We start from the raw sequence: 16,075 nt of genomic DNA, 5'->3' as shown, positions 1-16,075 counted from the left end.
GAGCCAGCCTTGCTTTCCAGGGACAGGAGCGTGTCCTGTGGGATACAGCACTGCAGGTAAAGGTGCTTGCAGAGAGGAGCCAGACTTGCTGCAGGTGGGGTGCCCTGTCCTGCCTGCTCTGCTCCCTGCTCCATTGGAGTGGAACGTGAGCAGGTGTCCGTGTCTCTGTTGAGTTGGCACGTGCGAGGCAGGGGGCATTGTGCTGCTGTGCTACTCTGCACCTGATGAGGCAGATCAGAATGGATCCAGCCTGGGATTCAGCTGCAGTCTTGCTTTCCTCAGCAGGGAGTTTGGGGGAGCTCAAGAGAGAACTTCACAGGGGAGTTGAGGAAATGGCAAGTAGCTGGCATTTAAAGCGACAGTGGAGTGAGCCTGTGGGGTTGTGGCTGTCCTTTAGTGGGCAGTTTATCTTCTGTTTGGGGGCTTTGGATGCTATTTAAAGCACAAACAGTGAGGGGAAAAGGACATTTGAGAGCGTATGTGAGGTTTAGCTGAAAAACGGGAGCGAAGTTCCACCATCTTTTGGACTAGAGCACCTGCCAGTGTCTTCTAAACATACGTCTGTGTCCTGAATGATTTGGAAGTGGAGTCCACTATGCAGCAGCAAACAAGAGGTATGACTTAGTGGGACTTGAATGCCTTTTCCTGGAATAAAAGTGAGGGTTCAGTAGCTGTCAGTCTTCAAATTTCCAGTATTTCCATTGTTAAGGTTCAGGATGACGTAACTTGATCTGGTTACAGAAGCATTCCTGTGAGTTAAACTTATGCAGGGAATCTTTCCACTGGTTTCGTCTGTAAACATAGTGAAATGCAAAGCTGGTTTCCTTTGCAAATAGGTCAACTGCTGAAGAAGCAGCAGTTTTTTGGAGGAACACAATTCTTGTCAGTAGTCTGAGGATGTGTAGTGGGGCACATTGGTTAATCTGTGTTTTCAGATGTCCTGAGGCATCTGGAGATGGTTGTGTTTTGTTCCACATCATCTGACCCAGGTAAAATCATTGATTCAAAACTAGTAAGTCCAGGTTGAAGGAAATTGCTAAACTATTTTTTTCTTACAAATCAGTTTATTTCCTGTACAAAAAGGAACATCATGAGAATCTGAGTTAAAGTAGTTTGTGGTCAAGACACTGCTGGTTCATGAACTTGTGCTGTGGGATGTGAAGTTAGTGATGCTTATGGTTAACCCTGTCTAAGGGTAGAGCGTGTTTTTCTTTTTCTTCCAGCTTCCAGCCAGACCTTAAAATTTTGACATTAAATTCTTTGGGCCTGGTGTCTCCTGCAGGGTCATTGTTATTGTTTCTTTGTTAAAAAGTTTCTGGAATTTAGGACTATAACCATGATTTTCTGTGAGAAAGCAACATGAGATTTTGTTTATGTGTAAATGGATAAAAGTTGTAGAAGCAACCTGCTTTGGGCCAAGGGCTTCAAATTGTTTCCCTGGGTTTAGAGTTGACCTTGGTTTTCCTGAAAAAGATCTCACATTTGGATGAGAAAACAGTTTGTCCCTGAAGAGTGGCAGTATATGTATGCTGGGTTTGAAAACTAGGTTCTCAATACATTGTGTTGGCATTGGAGTATCCAGCAGGTCAGTTATGGTGGCTGTAGGTAGGTCCTGAAGGTGAGTTTTTCCCCACCTGAGGTCATGTGTTTAACTGAATTTGGGCAGCAGTCTGTAAGTCAACGTTTCTCCCTGCTAGTGACCTAGAGAGGGCTCACCTTGCTTTCACAGCATAGCAAGTCTTTGGGGTTTGGGGAGTGGTTTTTTTTGGTTTGTTTTTTTTTTTTTGTTTCCTTGTCTTTAAACAGAGCATTGTTTACAAATTATCAAACTTGTATAATAATAGAAATTACCAAACTTGTACTTGGCTAAGTATATTTAGTACATCTCTTCTATCTGGGAAAGAAGAGCTTATATACTTCAAACTGCGCAGTCCCCTTTAAGTACAACTGAGGGGTTTCTAACTTTTTAATTCTTGCATTTCTGGTATATTTATAGAAGAAATATATGGATCATGTTGATAAATTTTGACAGTAGGAGCAACAAATTGAGCCCCAGTGTTGACATCTCTTACTGAAGATTTTAATGTGATGAATAATACAGAGTGTTTAAACCTCAAAAAGTGTAAAACTGTTTTAACACCTTCTGGGTGGACTTAGTGGTTCTTCTAGATATCTGTGGTGAGACCATGTAGAAGACTGTGCTCCTTTACTGGATGTCATCACCTGCAGCGGTGACTTTTGAAGATGGGGTTGCTCATTACTACATGTTACCTACTGAAGCATGAGTATATCATGTCCAGGAAGTCTCAGCTTCACCATTAGACAGACACTGCATAATCCATTGCCACGTAATCTGGTTGATAAGTAAAACTACTGTACCAAAGCAACTCATATTTTGTAGATAGTGGGAGCTCCTATTTTTCAGCTGAAAGATCCAACTGGTTCATAATAGGGCAGGGCTTTGTATTCACTTGCAGTTCCCAAAGATGAGACTGTCTGCCCCGTATTTCTCTGAGAACTTTTACTCTGGGCTTCTAGTGTCTGTGTGCTTTGTCTTGTTTACTAATTAAAAGGATTTTTTTTCTTCTTAACCATGACAAAGGCCTTCTACTCCTATGCCTTGCTAGCTTTCTGTGAAAGGGAAGTGATGCTTATCCTAAAAGGGATCCAAAGCTAAATAACCATTACAATTACATGTCCATGAATTTCATTTCACTTAACCTACAAAAAACTGCATTTGTAAGTGTGAATTCTTGATCAATTCCATTGATTCAACTGTGTGAGAGACTGAAAATAAGCAATGATAGTTGGAAAAAGACAAAAAGAATTTGTTCTTAGATTGAGTACTTCATCTTCAGTAAGAATATTTTGCAGCTCAGTCGTTTGTAACTTTTGATAGTTTGTTTAGCTATAGTGGGGAGTGTTGTCTTGAGTTGAGATCATTAATGATAATAACAACAAAACAACTAAACAAAACCATCAAGCAAACAAAATCTTCTGTCAGGATAAGGGAAACTTGGCGCTGAGATCTTTATGCCAGGGAGGTACCATTGATTTTGTCAGGACAGCTAACTTCGGCTGATATGTTGGGACACAATTAGAAATAGTGGGAAGAGGAGCAGAGTTTGTGTTTGCAAAATCCACTGGTTTTCTCCAGATGGGTGGGTTTTTCAACACGAAAGGTCAGGTAAGCTATGATGTTAATAATGCCGTGTGACCTGGCAGGCATTTTTTTGAGGATTATTATTGTTATTGTTGCTATATTTTCTTATATAAATTCCATTCATTTCCCTTATTTACTTCCCTGTTTATTCAAACTGCTGGAGTTTTTTCCCTGTAACCACAGTCTCTTCTGCTTTCCTTATAAAATTTCCTCTTGTCCCTCTCTCTTCCAGTGTTCACAACCTTTCTCCATCTTTCTTCCATTTCCTATGAAGTCTCTCCCTTCTTTTCAGTTTCACAACCAGCCGTTTCCTCTTTCTACCTTCCTCTCCCATTTTTTTCCTTCTCTTGAGCACTTTCTTCATGTGTTGAATTCTACTTTTCTTGACTTCTTCAAGAAGAATAATTTTATTCTCTGCTTTTTCTTTTCCCTCCCTCCTCCTCGTTTTGTGTCCCTCATGTTCAGGTTTTCAAGGTGGCATCTCTTCCTTCATCCTCCTGGTGCGGGTGATGGGCAGAGAAGGTATGACAGCTGCCTAGCGTGTGGTTGTGAACACGTAGGTCATTTAAATGGTAGGGATGAAGCGCTCCAAATTGTTCTATCTTCACCATGTTTGAACTTGCCTCCTGCTGAAGGCATGGCCTCCTTCAGAAAGGAGACAGAACTCAGTTCTGTCTCCTGAGTTTTTACCAGTAGGAACTCCTGAGGCACTTGATGACTCTTGAGAAATCATGTGGCATTGTTATGTTGGACAAGACATGGATTTTTGAGACAAACTTTTCATCCTTCCCTTTCTTTAGAAAACCTTCATGTAGCATGAGGGTAAGAAATAGGATGATACTGTGTTTCACTCTTCTACCCTGTGCCCCCAAATGCTTTTTGGTGTGAATTCTTGCTGTAGTCTCACAAATCTTGTATGTGATTCTGCTGTGCACTTCTTTTTTAAAAACCATGGTTACTGCCATTTCTATGCTGTGTGCTGTTTGCTTTGCTGCCACGTGCTGTGTCTGGTTTTTTTCAGTCTTAACACCTACTACTTGAGAAACAACTTTGTCAATTTTGTGGTGTGCAGCCCTGCAGAGTATTACTACTTGTGACTTTCAGCAGTGTGCAGTATAACATTTACCCTTTTCCCAAAATTTCCGTCTGTCTCCTACATCTATTACTGAAAACCGTTACTGACATTTCTGAATTGGAATGTGTGGCTCTAGGGAGAGTATTTCCTCTTTTACATTTAGCCAGCTAAATCATCAGCCCAACAAGCTATCAGCTCAACAAGCCCTTGTGGAGAGGCTCTTCTTGTATTTCCTCCTCTCTTTCCTTTTCATCAGTTATGAGTATTTTCTCACCTCTTTGTATGCTTTTAGCTTAATCTCATTCTTCATTGATGCTGTCAGACAATATTGATGGAATATTTAATTTGAGGAGTTTGTAATTTATGTGCTGCACTATAATTGCATATAATTATTTCAAAATGTGCTGATTCTCTTGCACCTTGTTGTTCTTCATGACCAAGTAAAGCTAAGTGTCATCCAGACCCATCTTATTGCACTTTAGACTTGAAACTGAATTTTTGAGCAATTAGCGTTGCATTGCCTTTATTCATGCTAGCAGTAGGAACTTTTGGTGGAAGTATTAGTCACATAGTAAAACCCCTTTTGGTAGCATTGCTAAGTAGTAGAAAAGCCTTTTGATGTGAAGACCTAGAAGTCAGAATTGGGATCTGATCCTGAAACTGGGTGTGAGTAATTCTTACTTAACTAACAATACTGACTTCAGTTAAGGCCAGTGAATGCAAGCACAGAATGGTAATTGTTCTGACATGGAAAAGCTGACAGTGATTTTAGAACTATTTTTGTTGACGTATTTTAAAATCTCACTTATTCCAGTCTTTCCCCTTTTCTTTTTTCCTGCACAAAAATAGTCCATCAACTGTTTCTGGCTGGTATTTGCAAAGTAGAAGTTGTGTTCCTTTGAAGCTAAGTAGAAGGAAACGTCATATTCATGATTTCACTGTCTGTGTATAAAATTTAGTTAGTAGTTAAATATTTCTGTAATATCTAACCCTTTGATTTTCAAATCTGTTTTTCTGTAAAATATCCTAGGTATTTTATAGTCCCCAAACAGTTTAAGTGCCATATTGGCATCTGATGTTTTGATGCTGAAGGATGTATTTGCAGAGGTACACAAAGGCTAATTAAATCAAAAGAATATTTAGATAAAGACTGCTTCATATTAGAATGGACTCATTGGAGCATGGTGACTTGGTGGTTAAGCCCTTTCAGGAAGCTCTTATGGAACAGCATTGGGGTTAATGGAAAAACGAACTCTATTGTCTGCATTTGGAGAGGTTTTATTTCCTATAAATTTGGAATTATATTTTTTGGTTTCTTTTTTTGTTGAAAAATAGAGGGAGATACAAAAAATCTGAGCAGAATACTACGACCTTTTTTTTTCCTAAGGAAGAGCAAGTAATGAGTAACAATTTATAATGTAGTAACACAGTCTAAAGGGCCAAGTGATAAATTAATGGAAAAGGGTATTTGTATACAGTTTTGGAGACTAAGCACATTTGATTGAATTGTTTCACAACTAGTGTGCCTAATTATTGTGTCTGCCACATTCATCTATTTAAATCATTCCCAACTTTTGGATTGCTGCCTGGAATATTACTGCAGTATGTGTTTCAACTGGTTATTCCCCTATCACGTGTAACTTCACAAAGGAGGATTTTTTTTTTTTTAAAGAGTGAACTTTGGCTGTATGTTTATAATAGCTGATAAAAAGGGACTGTAGGTTTCATAATGTTGATTTGAATGAGTTGCATGTGAACTGATGCTGTATTTGTTTTGTCAGGTCAGTGACTTAAAAAGTGCCTTTGCCAAGTCACTTTTACGAGCGAGGACTGCTACGCCCGTGTTCTCAAAATCCCGTCTTTGCCAGCCAGACATTGCCTTCACCTTACACCTGGCAGAAGATACCTCAGCTGTCTCCATTTGCCAATTAGTTCATGGGAAACTGAAAGCAGAAAAAGGATTATTATTATTATTATTATTATTCCTGGGACATGAACAAATGACTGCATTGCTTTTCTCATGTAATCAATATCGGCAAGCAACCATCCGAGGACTGCTATTCTATCAAGGAGTGCCATTGCATTGATGGACCTTGGCTAAAAACCAGTGCATCCGTGATTACAATCAACAAACCCACGTGTTTTACAGACAGAAATGCAACTGAGCATGTGTTTTCCCAGCCAAAAGTCTACGAGCGGGACTTAATGATTGATGAGTGACTGCTTGCTGATAAACTTTCTCTGCTTGTTGTGCTTTGTGTGCGTTGGACGTCGTTAATCGTCCCCACTGTTTGTTTTTTTAACTTTATTTTCCATTAGAATTGAAGTTGGTTTTTTTTTTCTGACTTCCTTCCCCCCCCTCCCCCCCCTTCTTTGTCATTAGTTTTGGAAATTTCTTCAGCATAATTCACCTGACAGCAACTTACAAGTTCAAAATCAGCTTCTCATCATGGCTTTGAATGTTGCTCCCGTAAGAGACACAAAATGGCTGACATTAGAAGTGTGCAGGCAGTTTCAGAGGGGAACTTGTTCACGCTCTGATGAAGAATGCAAATTTGCACACCCCCCTAAAAGTTGCCAGGTTGAAAATGGAAGAGTTATTGCCTGCTTTGATTCCTTAAAGGTAAGAAAAAGAAACTGCATGTGTAGCAAAAATGCTACTACATCGTAGTGAAAGTAAAATAGGAAATGATGAGTGATTCGTTCCTGGTGAGATGTATATTGAAACAAATGTTGTTTATCATAATGTTTGTTTACTGAAGCTTTTAAGATTTCTTTCTAAGGTTTTTGGTTTTTTTTTTCAAATGTCACTATGTTGTTTACAAAAATTGCATGTGACTGTGGAATACAAAATTGGTTGCAGCTGGTAGGACAATTGTATTCTCCCGAGTACATTTTATGAATTATAATTGTTTCCTGGTAAATGAAAATACACAGTGGCACAATACTCTGCCATTCCCAGAGTCCTAAAGAAACAAATCATATGGAAAGAGTGCAGATTTTTTCATTTAGATCAACATAAGGGAGAAAAGTCTATCCATTAGTTCAGATTTGACACAAGGGTTATTTACTCTTGGTATCAGGGACTCAGTTAAATTTATATCATTGGTAATTAAATGTGTGGATAGTGCAGATATGAGCATAAGTTTAAGAGGAGCAAAGGGATTCTCTTCTTTGGAGGATATTAGCAATTATATTGTTAGGGCATCAGCTTCTTCGGACTTCCTAATGACATCAACCATGCTTTAGAAAACTATTTTTAAAAGTTCTGTGAAAACAGTTCATGTACTGCATAAAAGAAGATTAATGACCCCCTGGGATTTGAGGAGTACACAGTGTTTTCCATGATGATATATTTGTGTTCTCATGTCAACAGAAGGAGAAAGCTTATTTCATATAAATAATTAAAGGGTAGAATTGAGAATTTCAAATTTTATTTTGAAAGTTTTACTTATGGCTTTATCTTCTGGGTATGGGAGAATGTCTTGGCTTGCTATTTTAGCTCTGAGGATCAAAATTTCAGTTACCAACAACTCTTTTACTGTGAAAACATCAGTCTGAAAGATAAGAAAACTCAGGGTGGTTTATTTCCATTATAACTTTTTTTTTTTATGCAGTGCAAGATGGTAGGCTTCTGCCTTCTGTTTTTTCCCCATTTCTTCTTTTCTTTTGAAGATTTAGAAGACAGTATCTCAGGGGAAATATTTCTGAGGGTGTTATGTTCTGTATATCTGTCCTGTAAGGCAGAAGAGCACCTTTGGAGTCATGGCAGTATGTCACAGAGGGCTATTAATGGCCTTAATCCATGGATTACTGCACGATAAACTGTAACAGCTTCTTTGTAGATGTTCTTGTATATTGGTTGTCTGCCAATGGGATTTTTTTTTAAACAAGCAGACTAGTGTCTGCAGCAAGTGGGCAATACTCTGATTTTACAAAAAATAAGCCGGTCAGCGGAAGGGGGTTTTTATGTACTATTTTTATGTGCTGTAAAGTCTTGGGTCTGTGGCTGGGAGGCTGGAGATAAGCAGCAGGACTGGGTCACCCCTGGGCTGGCAGGACAGTGGCTCTGCAGTGAAAGAGGTGCTGCTGCTGCATCATCCTGGCCAAAGCAGTGATGCACCTGTCCTTGATGCCTGAGGACAGCATCGCTTTCCCTGGTAGTACCAGGCACTCACAGTGGAGTTGCCAGCTACTCAAGCTGGAGATTTTTGTTCAGGGATGGTTATTGTCTGCAAATAAAAACTGGAGTCACAGACTAAGCTAATAATACCATGAAGAGAAATCCTGAGGGATCACAGTGGATAATTTACTGACAGCCAGCATCATTGCTCAGTGGAGAGAAATCCAAAACCCTGTAAAAAAATGTAGTTAAAGCAAGTAGCCGTGTTTTCACCAAGTGTGGGAGGACATTTGTCCTGAAGGGCCAGCCCACTCCAGCCCAGCTCTGGTGGCTGCAGTGGTGCTGCTCTGTCCCACAGCCCATCTTCACCCTCTCACATCCAGAAGAGAGCATGCACCTGTGCCTTCCATGTTGCATCTTCTAGTTGAGTCTAATGGGTTAAATTGCTGGGAAATACGGGATTATAGCAAGAATTCAGATTGTGGCCTGAAGCAGCAGAGGTGGAGGAGGCACAGGTTTCTTCCCAGCAACTCTGCTGCAGGTTGAGGGAAATCCAATAGTGGGACAACAGTGTCTTCAACTACAGCTCCTTGGCTCTGAGCATGAGCTGGAGTTGTGCATTCCCAAGTGTTACCTGATCCTGCTGTGCACAGGAAACTATTTGGGATCATTGTGGGTGCAGGGCTCTGGGCTGTGCTGTCTGGTGTCCTCACGGTCATTATCTCAGTTGTTCAGAAGAGTACCTGTAAATTGACATTTCCACAGCAAGAATGTGTGTGCCTGGTTAGGTCAGTTTGCTTATATTGACAGCTGAGGAACTATGGGTTAGTCACATAAACCTGTTTGGTATGTAGCTTTTGGAAGTACTGGTGTTAATCATACAGTTTCAGAATAAAGCTTTGGCACTTAACAAGTGGGATGACTTTTCATGTAAATGAACAAGCGAAATAGTCTAGAATTATAGATAAAATCAGAATTTAATTTAAGAAAAACAAGGGCTATTTTCCTTGCTGAACATTGAACCACAGTTTAATGCAGGCAATTATTTAGCATTTATTTGCATAGCATCTAGAGCTCTGGAGACTTAGCCTTTTAACTGTCTTCATTTGGTATACCTGCTGTAAAAATAAATTATGCCAAGTCTCTGGATAAACATCTTTCTACCCAGAAAAGACAATTTTATTTTTTTTTTATCCTGTGCTGGAGTTATGTTACATTTAGGTGGTGCCTGGTAGTTACAGCTGCTCCCTTAGAAGTCTGTCAAACACAAGATACAGGACTCTGAGACAGACTTTCCTTTACATGCTGATTGATCAAAAGAGTTCCTGTTCTGCATAGGGACATATGCTCCCCTGCATGCCATCTTCTCTCCAGATTTCCAGGGCAGACAAGGGAGCATGCTATCAGTGTCTGCCAGCTGGATCAGACTACCAGAGCACCAGTAGGAAGCTGCAGGAGAGAGTCCAGTGGAAGGTCACAAAGATGATGAAGAGACTGAAGCGTCCCTCTCATAAGGAAAGTCTCCGAGAGCTGGCACTGTTCAGCCTGGAAAGGGCTCAGGGGAATCCCATCAATGTATATGATGCCTGCAGGGAGGGTGCAAAGAGGGCAGAGCCAGGCTCTGCTCAGTGCTGCCCAGTGACAGGGCTGGAGATAACGGGCACAACCTGAAACACAAGAGTTACCTCTCAACATCAGGGAGCACTTTTTCACTGTAAGCACTGGCACAGGTCGCCCAGAGAGGTCATGGAGTCTCTATCCTTGAAGATCCTCAAAAACTGTCTAAGATACAGTCCTTGGGCAGTTGTCTCTAGGTGACCCTGCTAGAGCAGGGGGTTAGACCAGGTGACATCCAGAGGACCTCTTCAACTGTCCTGTGACTGTGGGAACAGAAGCACCTTGACACAGACTTTCCCGTAGTTTTAGGATTTTTCTCAGCTAGCAAAAGCTGGCTTTGGGACCAGAGGATGTAATCCCAGCCAGGGACACTTGCCTCTAAGTCATACCATGCCCTCCTTTGTGCTCCCACTGCTCTCTTTGTGATTGTGCAGTGTACCAGGTTGGAAACAGAAGTTGTTGCTGTAGTTGCTGCAGAAGAGAAAAGGGCTATGTGGCACCAGCAGAGCGCTGGATCCCTTCTGCCAGTGACAGTGCTGTGGCCTTAGGCTGGCCTTCTGGAGTAACACAATTGCATCATAATCCAAATTTTCCTGTGTTAAAGAAGTATATTTGTAGTTCCGGTGGTACCAAGTGAAAGGTCAACAAAATGTAATGGACCTTGTTTACTTTTAACTGAGAAGGCATTTTTGGCTCCCAATACCTATCCTTGCAATACTTGACTTTAAACCCAGCAAAAGTTGCAACAGCAACCCCTTGGACTGATTACAGCTTTGAGGAGCCAAAATGCTCACTGTGGAAGACTGTCTGGGCTCTGAATATCCTTCGTCTGTGAGATGCTCCAGGCTAGACAGAAATAGCTAAAGACTAATGAGCCTGGGTCAGATTCAGGCCAGAAACCTGCTGGTTTCAAGCCAGCTTCTGCTGTATGGGCTTCTGAGAGGCAGCTCAGCATTTGTTTCTCCCTCTTTGGTGAAGGACAGAGTCTGCTCTGTTCTGAACAGGGCATTTGTGGGGTTTTAGGAGAATGCAGGTGGATCATCCCTGTGTGGTGGATGTAGCAGTTGGACAGATGTGTGCCCATTAGGTGGCCACAACGTTGCTGTCAGCAATGAGGCTCCAGCCAGGAGAAGCCCCACATGACTGGGTCACCAGTGTGGTCACACAAACACACCCAAAACTGTACTGGGCAAGTGACCTTGGTGAGCTTAATGTGAGGATGAAAGTGTCTCTGGGCTAATCCGGGTCACTGTGCTTGAGGTGAATGAAGGGGACTTTTCCTGGCAGGGCTCTGAGCCCTGGTCGTGGGTGGGAAGATAAAGGGACTGAGGAGGCACTTGCAGAGCCTTGTCTGCTGCCAGAGCCTTTTTGGAGCCCTTACAGGCTCCCCTTTGGATGCCCTTGGAAGGGTCTGTGAAGTGACCTGTCTAACACAGAAGTTTGAATTTCAGAAACTGCTTCATTTATGATTTTATACTTCTCCCTGGGTTGAAGTAGCTTAATTTAAAATGGAGTAACATGCATGTATAACATTTAATATATCACATTTGGATCCCTCCAAGTTGGACGCTATAAGCAAGTCTGTTTTCAAGGCTTTCTTGTCCTGGTAGTAGTAAAGAACAAAATCCTTTCAAAGGAATACTAGTATATAATATAATGTGTGAGGACAAGAACATGCAACACTTTGCTGTATTTGAATTGGAATAATAATAAAAAAAGCCCGCATTAAAATGAATGGTGATGTTTAGGAGGGGGGGAAAGGGGAAAGTTTGGCAGATAAGAAAATACAATCGTGTGTTTTGCTTAGAGTTAACTCTTATGTTTGCAGGCAAGTCTGAATTTTCAGTCCTGGTGTCATTTCTCGACTCAAATTTATACCCTTTCTGCAGGTCAGCTACTAGAAGGATATGTTGCCTAAGTTAATACAGGTAATAGAGATGGTATCTTGAAGATGCTGTTGTTGCAAGTTTTGTGGTGGTAACAACGAAGCAAAGCTTCTTTAGGGGCTCCTGATAACTTTTTCGGGTTTTCATTAGTGCCCAAACCCTTCAAACTCTTCTATTTATTGAGCCAGCAGACTGTTGTGAACTGGTCATCTGCATTTTCATGAAGGCCTTTTAAGAATATGTCTATCTGGTCTCACTTGGCACCACAGAATAAAAAGTAACTGGAAGCTGTACACAGACTTGCTTACCAAATTAAAAGGTTGCTGGGGAAAAAAAAAAGAAATTTTAGGAACATCCACTATGTTGAAAGATCTGGAACTGAAAATAATCTTCTTAAGATGGCCTCAGCTTTATTCAGAAGAGGGGGAAAAAAGGCTTTGTAAAGTGAGCAATCTGTTTGTATGAGAATGAGCACAGAGTTGGGAGGCAGTAGGTAGTCATTTGTCTTCCTGTAATTCTTTTGTGGGTCTCTGAATGTTTTACAAATGTCAGGGACTCAGGATCATTTCACAATTTGAAATAAGTGGTACCTGCTCACACTTGGCAGGTGAGACATTCTGAACAGACTATAGATGAGCATGGATAGGGGATTAGATACTTTTGTCTATACTAGAAAGCATTTAAATGAGTGTTTATAGTATCCTAGCTGGTTGAATTTTTGTCCATCACTTGGTTATGTGGTGTGACAGAGTTCAAAGACAAGGTGAGTTCAAGGACTGTGCCCACAGCTGGTGGGAAAAAATGACTGAAATGGGCAAAGTAATTTCTCTTGGGCAACAGAGTGGCTTATACCTCCTGGGCCCATGAATTCTGCCTGTTTTGCTTCACAGTGACCCAGTTTCAGCAGGATGTTAGGGAATAGGCTGCCCTTCTCAGTAGTTGTGGGCTCTGGGGATGTGGAACTTGCAGGGGTGTAACTTTTCAGATGGAGGATGCAGAATCCAGGTCTCATTCTTCCTGCAGAACAGCTTCCTTTTTCATCCACCTCTGGTTTTTCTTGTAAAACATCCAATAATCTCTAGGTAGTCTGAGAACACTACCTGGCAGAAGCTTTCATGTGTCTGAGTTACTGCAAAGTGTGGGCTTGAAGAGAAAGTGCCAATCAAGGCCAGTTTTAGATAACAATTAACTCTGTGGAATTAATTCTGACTGAATTAACCCTGTGGACTCCCTCTGTGTTCAGAATATCAGTGGCCACCCTGGGGCTGATCAAAGCCCCATTTAGCCCAGTGACCCAGTATTGGCCAGTAGTGGGTGTCTTGGAGGTGGTGTGTAAACATGCAGTGGCTCCCTGGAGTGCTCTGCTGGCTCCTAGGGATATGCTTCCTTGGGACATTGAGAGCCAGACATGGTATGCTTGTACCCAATAGCTCTCAGTCACCATCTTTCCACTGGATTTGTCCTGCTCTTTAACCATGCTTGCATTCAGCATGCGCAGCAACCTCCTCCACAACTTCATCACATACAGCATGCAAACCAACTTCTGTTGTTCTTTTCAAAGCTCCCCATTCCATGGATGCCTCCAGTTCTTGTACTGGAAAACAGAAGAGATTCTCCTCTAAATTGTCCTAAGGATGAAACTGGGTGGGTTTTTTTCCACTGACTTCACTCTGGAAAGGTCATGTTTCTCCCTGGTGACTTCAAAGGAAGCCTTATGAGAGAAGGTTTTAAATCTGCTTTGTGAAAATGCTGTTCTCAGGACAGGTACAATTCCCAAAGGCCCTGCTTTTTCAGGCTATGGCAATTTTTGCACTCAGAATAAAGTGCTGCATGGAATTATGCCATTCTATTTCCTGAGACTGTATTTCGTCGTATACCCAATCCATGCAATTGTGAGCAGCTGCTAAAAAGAGGTGGTTACATCCAGGCCTATCACAGCTAGCTCCCCATTTTTATCTCTGTTCAGGTGGTCATGCAGCCATGCAACTGGAGTTGATCCAAAGAAAAGGGAAGAACTGCGTTAAATATAAGTTGAAACTGCACATTTGGGCAGCACCATCTTGCATAAATTGAGGTAAAAGGGGTTTAAAAATGGATAAGCTTTTTTTGAAGACCTCTCCTTTATCTCTGAGCTTAGGGACTCTTAGTATTCCTTGTTTGTTTAATCACCTGTTCTTGTTTGTTTTCTGATAAAAACTCTCTATGTTGCCCTGTAGTCCTCAGCAGGCACAAGTTCCTTTAATACTTCCTTTTTCCTGTTTGTCTCCCTCATATCTATTCATGCAGCTGTTTCCATGCCAGCTCGTCTGGCTCTGAAGGGTTAAAAGGAAGGTAAAATTAAAAACCAAGTAGCTGAACTGGGCTGACGCACTTAAAAATTCATGAGCTTGACTTAAATTGGTAAAGAGAGAAACTGCAATAAGCCTTTAGCTGTTGTATTACATGATGTTTAACTTTTTAATTTTTTTTTAATCTTATTTTTTAAAAAGGCTGTTGATCACTGCAGAGGGCACCGTGTTCTTTGCTAGGGTTTGTCTCTCTGCTGAGAGGAATGTTTTTGGTTTATCTTAGAAGAAAGACTGGAGGCACAGCTCATCCCAACCACCTGTGGTGCTTAACCTGCAGGAGCCCTGGTGAACTGCTAGAGCTAAGCCGAGGGCTGGCCGCTGTGGTAAAAGGCCACTAGCCATCAAGGCAGCTCAGAGGAGCATGTCTTAAGGCAGAGACATGGGTAGCAGGTTCAGACCAAGGCTGTGAAGAGCAGAGAAGTTGAAACAGTTGAAGTTCATTACATAGTCTGCTACAAAAGCTGTGTGTCTCCTCCAAGGCCCTGTTTTGTTTCCTCATTTGTCTTTCTCAGCAGCAGCACCAAGAACACGAAGCTGTCCTGGCTGTCACTGCTATCACCTGTCACCACCTGAGCTGCCAGATTTTAAAACTGTGCACCTTGTTGTAACTTAAGTTCCATTTTCAAAGGAGAATGCAGTTGGGTACTGAGTTACCCAGGCCTTCCTTCCCTCTGAAGTCGCAGGCAAAGTGGCTTCCCAGTGGTGCGGTTCAGCGGCAAAGCTCTTGGTGGTCAGAGCAGGCGCTTTTCACCAGCAGATGTGTCACTACAGCCTGTCATCGTCCTCTGGCCTGTTAGGGCCACTTGATGAGAGCAAGGGGATGTTACTAGTGCAGTTTCCAGATGTAAATGAGGGGCTTTTACCAGTGCTGTTTCCACTGCTGGTTTCAGTGTGTTAGAGAGGGCTGAGCAGGTCACCTGGCCTGGGGATTAGGATGGGCACAAGAAGCAGAAATGGTTGAAAGCAAAAGCAGTTAAAGAACAGTCACTGAAGGAGGTAGTACAAGTCTGTCATCTTGTTCACTGAATTAACCCTGTGTTGTCCTGAAGGACCAAAGGATTATGTAGTAGTTCCTGGGCAGTGGTCTTGCTGGGTTGAGCTAACTCTTGCAGCTTCCTGCTTCCAGAAGAGATTTGCAAAGAACATTTCCAGGTGCTTTGCCATGCCCCTTCACATCAGATGCAGCTGCCACTCGGTTATCAGTCTAAATCTTATTAGGCGAAGAAGAGCAGCAAGGCAGATTAGTTATGGCCACAGGAAACCTTGGATGAAAGGGCATGGTGTTTGCCAGATGTTCTTCAGATTTTCAGGCACTCCGGGGTGTTTCATATACCCATCAATTCACTCTGTAGATTTTGTTGCTGCACAGATCCATGCTCCCCTAAGCCTTATAATAACCAGTTTGTGGGTGTAGTGAAGGCAAAATTCAATCAGAGTCTCTGACTCATCCCATCACTAGGATTTTGAACACAAGAGCAATTGCTCACTGCCCACTCCTCCCCCACGCTCCCTATTAACTCAGGTCACTCACTGTTCCCACAGGCTTGCTCTCTCCAGGTCTCCCCACCTACTCTTTTATTTTTCTGGCAGGTGGTTCCTCTTTCATTCCAGGTGCTTTTTTTTTTCCCTTGGCCTTGTGTGTGTAGCTTTCGCTCAGCTTGGGCGTCAGCTGTTCTTCCCAAGCTGTTATACTTTGCATCATAAAATACAAAACACAAGGTTGTGCTTGTCTGATGGAAACGCCTAGCAGAAACAAGACCTGTATTCCTATTGGTCCAATTCATCCCCAGCATTAGAAAGATATTTAAAATCCAAAAAATCAATACAAGAGGAATTGGGGAGTTTATTTGCAAGACTGTTTGA

At 41.9% G+C, this 16,075-nt stretch overlaps 1 protein-coding gene across 5 annotated transcripts in view; it reads left to right on the top strand.

Annotated features, from left to right (window-relative positions):
- The window catches only part of MBNL2 (muscleblind like splicing regulator 2), a 106,557-nt gene that overhangs the window by 31,115 nt on the left and 59,367 nt on the right, over positions 1–16,075 (top strand). For all 5 annotated transcript variants that reach the window (XM_030962718.1, XM_030962727.1, XM_030962692.1 and 2 more), the window contains exon 2: positions 6,020–6,861. In XM_030962718.1, coding sequence (XP_030818578.1) covers positions 6,688–6,861 — 174 coding nt within the window. In that variant the 5' untranslated portion in view covers positions 6,020–6,687. The remainder of the gene's footprint in view (positions 1–6,019; positions 6,862–16,075) is intronic.

Source organism: Camarhynchus parvulus, chromosome 1, assembly GCF_901933205.1.
Source record: "Camarhynchus parvulus chromosome 1, STF_HiC, whole genome shotgun sequence".
In the NCBI taxonomy this organism is placed as follows: Eukaryota; Metazoa; Chordata; class Aves; order Passeriformes; family Thraupidae; genus Camarhynchus; species Camarhynchus parvulus.
Note: the sequence above shows the minus strand (reverse complement) of the source record. Positions and strands in the feature narration are given on the sequence as shown.